The following is a 9,684-nucleotide window of genomic DNA, read 5'->3' as shown; positions in this document are numbered from 1 at the left end:
AACAAATATTGAATACAACTTTGCATTAATTGGGTTTGATCGGAAATTCACGAGATGTTCGCGTGAACCTGTTTATAGATTTGTTTGCTTTCGTCATCGAATTTGGGAATATTTTGTCAAATGCACAAAAGAAAACCGCAAAAGCCGGTGGGAATCTCAATCTTCTACCTTTCGTATTTAGTCACCTGGGTAGAACGGGTTCCATATTTGGACATCGTATTTTGTTTAGATTGTTCTTGAATATCATTAATATTAAGACGATAAATGCTCGATTCTGCGTTCCAAGTCGAGTATAAAAGCTGATCTCAAGTGCCGGCTAAGTCAGTTAACCCTAAAATATCATCGCCATTGGTTGTTTCCGTATCGAAAGTGAAAATGCGTTCCGCGATTTTGTTCGGCATTGTTGTTTGCCTGGCTTTTAGCCTTGTCTTGTCCCTGGAGGAGTCCATCAAACAATCCAACGATCTGTCGTCGGTGGAAAAGGATATTGGCCAGGCTGTGGAGTCCGAGGTGCGTGCTAAGCGGCAGTTTGGCTTTGGTGGTCCCTTCGGCGGATTTGGAGGACCTTTCGGTGGATACGGCGGCTACGGAGGACTTGGAGGCTTCGGTTATGGACGTCCCTTCTACGGAGGCTACGGCCGTCCCTTCTATGGCGGTTACGGAAGACCCTTCTATGGCGGCGGCTTCGGAGGTCCTTTCTTTGGTTAAATCTACTACTACTAATTTTGTTATACCAGTAAACTAAGACTGAAAACGAAAGTTGTGTGCGTTTTTCCTAGTGTTGGGGATCTGCAGAGTCCCAAATTATCTGGCAACTTGACCTCGAGCAAATGAATGTGTGTGACCCAAAACGACGACGTGTTCGAAGCGGGCCTCTCATGGAGACTGGGGAATATTTTAAAAATAAATAACAGAAAATCTCCATTTATTTATTAGTGCGTTCGCCAGGTCTTGCTCCTGAGCCATGCTAATTATAAGTCCAGGAGGGTGTGTTTGTTTATGTTCCACGAGCTGTCACGATCTGTTTGCTTTCTTTTCGGGCACTTTGGAGCTCCTCCTCTCCAGATTAGGTGGCTTGTGTGGGAGTTTGTCGGGGTTTGCGGCAATTATCACGTACGAATGTCATAATTATCATTTGGATTTTATTAGCTGGACCTCTGGGCCAATCTCTGTCTGTCTGCCTAGATGCGATGGTTCTTTGTTCTGCAGTCGCAACTTCGAGTAGCTCAGTGCAAAAGAATTATGTAAATATTTAAGGGATGTCATCAGACTTTCTTTTTTTTTGTACTGGCAACTTTTCTGCAAAGCTGCAGCCATTAATCACGTTAACAATTAGGCATTTAGCAGTCAGCTAATCAAATTTGCAGCATATGCGTTAAATACCACATAAAGTTTTATTGGACCATCGCAATGATGTACTAATCCCCTTCTAATCAACATGAAAGCCACGGAAATTATCCTCCGCTCACTTGTGCATATCAATTTGCGGCCAAAACCACCAAAAGATTCTTATCGAAGGTTCGAGGGGTTCGCGCAAACAAAACGCCCAACTCGATGACTTACCCCAAAACATAGTACGCCCTCGATTCGAGGATTCAGGACAGTAGCATAGGAGTGGAGTGGAGTGGGTCTGGGTGGTGCTGTCATTGTTTAATTGTCAATAGACATCGGCCTCTATCAATATCATAAAAGCTAATAACTCTCGGTTGGCTGGACGAGCCGCAACTGACAGCAAACCTGGGCCAACCCCTCGTTCTAATCCCACCGGATATGCTCAATCAAAGCTGAATGTGGGCGGAGGTGGGTGGTGGGAGGTGTTCGTAAGTGTGAGGTGGCCAACTCAACCTGTCTGTTGGGGGTTGCTCGGTAGCTGGAAATCATCGCATTTCATTCATCACTTTTCGCCTTTTCAACGCGACCAAGCCAAAAGCAAAGCAACAACCCTCCACGGATCCGAACAGGACTTGGACATGCTTCCCTTCCTCCTCTGTTGGCTGGCTTGTTTTGATATTAAAATTGCGTAATTATAATTAACCACATGTGTGTGTGTGGGGGTTTGTCGGGGGAAGCGGTTTAGCATGTCCTTTGACTGCTTCCGCTCGATGGTTAAAGTTACTTCCTCCTGTTAGTGTCACGTGTGTAACTCTGTAAGCGATCCCCTTCCTTTGCCCCGAGGGCATAATCCATAACTTAGTCGACTGCCAGGCAATTGATACAACTTCCGAGCCGAGTAACCTCGTAATTAAAAAAGGGATATTTTCATTTTAATTGGGAAGACACACCTATTGGGCTTTAGGTATCATTTTGGGCTCCTGATTTAGATTAGGAAGTGTTGCTGCAATGTTATGGATGATTAAATACAAAATTAACGCGACTGTATGACTTACCATACCAGAATATTATTTTGTTAACCAAATGAAATGTAGTTTTGTTACCAGCACTAAATCATTTACGATAGGTTAACCAATTGGCTACAGTAGCTTGCTTAGATATTACTTGAATCTCATTAAATTATAGACTATAAAAACCCTTTGAATATCTCGCTGTGTATCAGTTCAAGCGAGAGATTTAAGCTTTCGCAAGTTCCCATATCAAAAGTGGACATGCGTTTCGTATTTGTATTCGTCCTGTTATCGGTCCTGGCCCTCAGCCTGGTTTCCGCCAAGGAACAATCAAAAACTAGCTCATCGCCAGGAAGGAACAATGTCGGAGCCACAGTGAATCCTCGATTGCGTCCCAAGCGTAATATATTGTTCAATCGGCCCACCATTCGTGGCCAAGTGCAACGCTATATCTATGGCTATCCCTATCATAATGGTATTCCTACGTACTACAAATACCCGTACTACGGTTACTTCAGGATCTAATCCTTTAGCTAAAATAATCATTTAGCTGCAAATAAATGATTACTGAATGGTTTTCCTTGTGATTCACAGCTTCGAAATGAGTAGAGTATTTTGTGGCGTTTGTGGATGGAATTTTGTGATCTTGAGTTGACTCTTACTTTTCCCAAACTAAACATCCATCAAGTAATGCGTATGGCCCACAAAATCCCTAATTGTAATTAAGCATGGGAATCCTCAACGGTGGAACTTGGGAATCCGAGCCCGAGTAACCGAAAAATGTGGCCAATAAAATTACTATGAGCGTGGGGCTTCTTCAGCGAGATGGTACTATGGGTTGGAGTAGGAGTACGAGTCCAGGGTACCGACATTCCAGTTACCAGACACCAGAAAAAGATACAGAAACAGACGGAGAATGGACTTGCGCTGGGGGATTACAAACGTGTTGCCATTAGTTAACTTCAGCTTTGATTGATTTCAATTAATCTTGGACGCGTGTAATTAATCATTGAACACTTTAATATGGTTAACAACTCTTGACCAAGCAACGGTTAAAAAGGTTCAACGAGCCATCGTCTTAGCCAGCGAATGAGGCCCAAGACATTTGGCTCTGCCAACTGACAAAGCGACTGACCACAAGCCAAATTGGTGGACGGAGGGGCGCTGCGGTTGCCGAGGCAGCCGCCGCCAAGAAAAATAGCCAAGCTTGGAAAATGCGTTGGAGTAATAGTCGGTAACGAACGAACCCGAGCTGGTGGATGGATTTCCATAGCCCAGTCCCGGAGGCAAGTCTTGGGATTCAGATGCAGCGTTAGCTTTAGCTTTGGCCAGCTCCACACTCAGCCCCCGACTAATTGTACTTAGATTTCACGCCACTTTGGGCAGCTTTGTGGTCTTGGCAACGTGGAAAGCGGTCGGCGATTGATGGCTATCAATGCCGATGACTTATAGCCAGAGTCGCGGACCGAGACTCACATGAGTCGAGCCAGCCAAACTGGCAAATCCATCCATCTATGTGGCACATTTGACTGCAGCTCGGCTTGATTATCTTGGCTTTTCCTTTTCCTTCTCCGGACTCGCGACTCCCACCTCACTCCCATTGATTTTCCCAGGCCGAACAAATAGCTCTGGGCATCGAGGAATAGTCTGCCAAATTTCGTTTGCGGCTAGACCAAAATCGGTGGGTAAGAGATACGTATAGGGTGTCATTAGGCGGGTTTAATTCGCCTTCTTTAAATGGAGCCACAATAGGAGTGGTGTGGTGGTGCCCCACGTTTAAGACTCCATCCACATCGGGGTGCCACAAAGGAAACCATCCATCGGAAACCAATTGAACGAATTTCACACATGGGCGCTAATGAATTTAATGAAGTCATTTTTCTTTAACCGATTTACAAAACTACTTACAACTGGAGGACCAGTCAGTCCGTCGCCCCAGAACAAGCGAGTTCATAATTTTGCATCATTAATCATGGTGCTAACAAAGAGATCTCGGCCAGACCGATTGACAGCCGGCAAAAAGGGGGAAAGTAATTTAGGCAGCCAGCTTAGATCGCAGTGCCGCTGATTTGCCGCTGGGAAATTAAAAAACAATTGTTAATTATTAAATTTTAAATTTTACACTTGGCCACAAACGTTTCTCTGTACTTCGGGGGCTATTCTGGGAGCTGTTCCGCGGTAGAAAATATGAAAACCTGGGGCCAATCATTGTGGCTCTGGTCGACACCTCGCTGATGAGATCATTCATCACCGCCGTAACCCGAGTGAAATGAGTTGCCATTGTTGCGGGCTGCTGCAGTTCGGACAAAAACATTTCAAACTTGGAGGAGAGTCTTCTTTTTACTTTGGTCTTTTTTGGCATGGGTTCACTTCGGTTTGACTGCTCAATTATCGGTTTGATGGGCCTGCAGAAGGAGTCGGATCGTGGAGACCCGCATGGAGCCGCGAGAAAGTTTGGGTTTGGGGATAAGGCTGTTAAATGTTTCACATTTGAATGGATTGGTGCGATACAACGGATGCCACTTCCGCAATGATTCCGACAAGGGGTTAAATCGATTTGAAATAAATGATATCGTGCTTACCGATCTCTCATAATATATATGTACATATGGTAATGTATACAATTGACCATTACCAATAAAGAAATGCTGTTAAATGTTTAAATTTTGTGGATTTTTTTAATGAATTTTCCGAGTTCCAAAAAAAAGATATTATATAACCTTTTCAAGTTGTTCCCTTCAAGAATCCTAATCCAAAATTGCGTTTTTCTTTCGGCTGACCGAAACCGAGAAAATGCGATCACGACCGCAACGTTGCGCTTCATTAAAATCGGATTATTGCCCGGCATCAACGAGTCCTGCCAAAGGACACACAGCTGATCTGGCCAATGTCCCCGGGCTGGCTGACCACTGTCCGATTCCCACGATGCAGCCGTGGCTATAAATCCCCGAGCGTCTTGGGCCGTATGCAAAAACGCCGAAGATGGAATTAAAATCGAAATGCGTATAAAATCGACCCAAAATCAACCCCAAAAACGATGTGGATAGATGGGCGAAAAACCCAGGTAATCGTAGTGGACAAGCGGAACCCTTTTGGCGCTGCCATAATATGCTGTAAAATTTTAAGAAAATCGGGCAGAAAATTCGTATAGACACTGGACAATGTCCAGCGATCTTAAGGGGGTTGCAACCATAGGGACTCGAGCTTGAGTCTGCCTTCGGCGGAGGTTATGTCCATCGCTGGACACTCGAACTCGAGTTCAATCGGCTACCTGGGATGCTGGTGATGCATCGCCAAGGGTTTTTGGGCATCTGGTCCAGTGATCTCTTATTGTTAACGCTGCCGCCTCTGACCTTTGGCTGTCTCACGCAATTAGGCAAACTTGGCCGGGGTCACAAAATATGTACATATTCCATTTGAATATTTTGCATTAATCTTTTGCATACAGTTGGCCGCTTTTCTTGTGTTTTTCTGTATTCGAGGGACGCCGCCTCCCTTCGTCGCATTTGAATAAGTGCTAATGATTTGTGACATGTTTCAGTTCGGCAGCTAAAGGCTTTTATGGCGAATGTTTAATTCATGGCTTCGGCCTGGACAGACACCCATAAACAAGGCGGAGCGTATATTATAGTAGCTCATACTAAAAAACCCCAAAAGGGGGAGGTTCGCATGTAATTACGTGCACACGGACACATACACAGTTACAGATACAGATACTTCGACAGCGACTGACACATGTGAGCAGTGGCTGACCTTTGACATGCGCTCTCGAAATACATTTCGAGTGGAGCACAAACACATGGGCCCTGCCACATTCCCCAACCACCATCCACCACCTTCCATCGCCCACTTCCACTCCATTCGATTCAGTACACCTACTTTGGCTTTTTGTGGCCAAGCGAACCCTTAACAGCTTTGTGGCTCGCATGTCAAAGGGGCTTCCATGGAATGGTTTCGTCCTAAATGCTATTTCGGATGGACAAACACAGACTAAATAATTGCAGATACTTTTAATTGGTTCAAAGGTATATACATATATACTCGGCCACGCAAGGAATAAAAAATCGTATATATTTAAGAAATAAAGGTCTATTCAACGAAAGATATCTAAGATCTCTAAGATATCTCTAAGATATTTTTTATAATATTTGAATAAATATTAAATATAAGCTAAACTGTCTATTTGTTCCCCCAAATGCTAGTATCCAAAATGATTCTTTATATATTTAAATTGTATGTCCCTCCAAAAGTTTATCACTGAATCACTCCCTCCACCGATTTTACACTGAAATAGATCCATCACGCGGTGATGAATGCTCATCAAGCATATTGGGATGACAAAGTTGGTAACAACAAAAGTTTTTGTTGCTGTTGAATTTCGTTGTTTTTTTTTTTTTTTGTGGCTGGCGAATTTCACATTTGTGTACGCGACTCCGAGCAACAGAATACAATTTCAGCATTTTCCAGCCACGACCAGCTCCACTTTCACAATGAATCATCGGGCTAAAAACAACAGCCAGCGGAGGGAACTTTTTTTGCAGACCAACTGAAAGGATGGTGTGGTATGGTACGACTTAGTGGGCGTGGCAGCAGTGGGCGTGGGAAGGGAAGGCGGGCGCGTGTTCGTCAGTTTAACCAGCATGACATGGCCCGGTCCATTGCGGTCCTGGTCTCTGGCATTTTAGCACTTATTCATAAAGTCCTTGCCAGCAACGGAAGACAAAAGGAAAAAAAATGGAAGAGCAAAACCGCCAGAGAGAAGAGGAATTACTAAAAATTTATCAATGTAAAAGTTGGTCGGGTGTTGTGGGTGGGAGGGGGGTGGCTAGAAAGCAGGAAACAAGCAACAATGTAAATTATATGCCAGTTGGTTTTGCTATTTCAGGAGGGGGTGACGAAAAAGGGGGTGCAAACTGCGAATGGCTGCTCCACAGCTTTCGCTTTGTCCGGGAATGGGAGCAGATCCATGTTGGATCGAGAACATATATCCCTGGCCGTGCATATGCTTAAGAGCCAGCCAAAGTCCTTGGAACACAGAGCTCCGTACATCGGAGTGCTGTAGTGCATCCACATGTGGCAAACTAAGCTGCTAAGCACAATTTTGCATAAAACTGAAATTAATGATACCATAAGTTATTTAAAATTTCAAAAACAATTTATATCTTTGTATAAATTGTCTTTTTATCTATTATATAATAATAGCTCAGACACGGCATAAAATAAGCCCGAAATAAATTATATATCTTCTCTTACATACTTATGAATTGAAGAGTAAAGTCCAAAAATATTTTAAAACTAAACTGCAATCGTCTTATTGTAAATTTAAATTATTTAGTTTATAATAAAAAAAATTATTATTTAAAGATGAAAGATTATTTCACTTTCTATTAAAGTTTAATACTAAAAAGGATTTGGAGCTATTAAATGGTCATCTTTTCATGTGTATTTTATATTTGCACCACAAGAACGGAACACATTCCAATCTGGCCAACAGTAGATGCACGTACAGCTTTTTCCGCCCAGCTGGGCCCACCTTCCACTTTCCACTCCCCACCTTTCCCCCGAGGACCACCCTCTTTCAATGAACTGTCCAAAGCAGAAGAGTAGCACAAAAAATGGCCAACCAGGAAGGGAAAGAGTCAGATGGTGGGAGGGAGGGAAACTGGGGCTTCTGTGGCAGCGAGTGCAAAAAGGCGCTCAAATGGGGTTGTCAGTATTTAACCCACAGGGGTTGGAGGTGCCGGCTGACTGCGCGAACTCCGCAGAAGTCCATGTAACCAGTGGATTGAGGATTAGGGTTGGGGCTGGGCTTCGAGTTGGGGTTACCCCCAACATGGATGCGAGTGCGAGGCACACTAACAAGAGGTGGCGAGGAGCACAGGATTAGGTTCAAAGAAGAGGAGACATCAGGATGTTCGGGGGATCGGGAGATCATCGCCACAGAGACCCCACACACATAAGTCATATGGCCCGAGAAAGAGAGACGCTGCCAATTGAATTAGACCCTAAACGGGGCTGCCAGAGAGAGACATCTAGCGGTGTTAATAAAAAGCCAGCCAGCCAAATGCTTTTTGTTCCTTTTCAGCCGTCTTTATGGGGCAGAAAAAAAGGCAAACGAGCGAAATTCCGATACAGTTAATGATATGGCAGTGGAGCCGAGAGAGATGGAGCTCTTGGTCAGAGTGAGATTGCTATATGGGTGCAAAGGGGGCGTGGCCTGCGAAAGAGCAAGAAAAACTTGACGAAACTCTAGCGACTGAGTGAAACCGAGTCCAATTGGAGGTGGCTCTCTCTCTCTCTTATTCGAGTGCAAATTCAAACTCGGGGTGGCGTATCGTTCATCATCCAATTGTACGTTTGCACTTCGCTCTGGCCTTCCCATGGCCTTCCCAACCCCCTTGATAAGCACCGACAGAGGGCGCCAGACTCCGTGGCCCATTACGCCCTGCGCCCACCCACTCCCAATCACACATTTCTTTGGCAAGAGGGGTGGGGGGGCGGTGGAAGTGCAAAGTGCGGTGGCCACAATTTGGCCCTTTGGACTGGCCTGCAACTCTTGGCTTTGCAGCCAGCGACACTTTTCCAATATTTTCCATTTCCCCAACCACCCGTTTTGGATGAAAAACGAAGTGGCAACAGTGTTGCATGGCATCCAGCGATTGCCTTTAAGTTTTCACTCTCCAGAAGTTAGTTGCGTGCAAATGGGTGGTAGTTAAATGCTAATTCCAAATAAAAGCCAAGAAGTAACAGTCGCCAAATGGACATATCAGGTTGCGCGAGGTGTCCTCGTTAAGAATGAATTCAATTATCGTTATGATTTCATGTTTTGGCACTTCCCCAACCCCACATTTCCACCAGACACGTAAACAAAGTCAACAAAGTACAAGTCGAGGAGCCCAGGCACTGATCCAATTAGCCAAGGGAAATTATTATAATTATATTACGACAGTCAGTGGGCTTCACTTGGCCACGACGGCTGGTAAACTTTCATTTAGGGGCAGTTCCCGGGTATATTGAGCGTTAATAATACGATGCGTTTTCGTTGCGCGACATTGGGGTCAGTATCGAGTGCCACTGCTTTCCACATTATATGAATCGCGGTATCTGAAAGCGATGCCAATTTTAAAAATATTCTATGCAACACGTGCTTTTTGATAGACTTTTTATTGGCAACTTTTCAATAGCTCTGATTAAATTCCATTTAATCACATAAAATTCATATAACAACAAGTCTATTAGCCATTTAATGATTTCTGTAGGGCCATAAAGAGCAGCTATAAATATTGGCTTATTTATTCTTAAATAGCAAAGCGATAAAAACTGATAAAGTAACTCGATCTAT

The 9,684-nt window shown here is 44.2% G+C and overlaps 2 protein-coding genes across 2 annotated transcripts; both read left to right on the top strand.

Moving 5' to 3' along the window:
- The first annotated feature begins 315 nt into the window (after positions 1-315).
- On the top strand, positions 316-759 carry LOC117143999 (uncharacterized protein F12A10.7). Its single transcript, XM_033308945.1, has one exon. The coding sequence runs from the start codon at positions 376-378 to the stop codon at positions 706-708; it is 333 nt and encodes a 110-aa protein (XP_033164836.1). The 5' UTR covers positions 316-375; the 3' UTR covers positions 709-759.
- Positions 760-2,564: 1,805 nt separating this feature from the next.
- LOC117144355 lies at positions 2,565-2,944 on the top strand. Its single transcript, XM_033309471.1, has one exon. The coding sequence runs from the start codon at positions 2,604-2,606 to the stop codon at positions 2,865-2,867; it is 264 nt and encodes an 87-aa protein (XP_033165362.1). The 5' UTR covers positions 2,565-2,603; the 3' UTR covers positions 2,868-2,944.
- Positions 2,945-9,684: the final 6,740 nt, after the last annotated feature.

The sequence above is a fragment of the Drosophila mauritiana genome, chromosome 3R, assembly GCF_004382145.1.
Source record: "Drosophila mauritiana strain mau12 chromosome 3R, ASM438214v1, whole genome shotgun sequence".
NCBI lineage: Eukaryota > Metazoa > Arthropoda > Insecta > Diptera > Drosophilidae > Drosophila > Drosophila mauritiana.
This window is presented reverse-complemented; position numbering and strand designations above follow the sequence as displayed.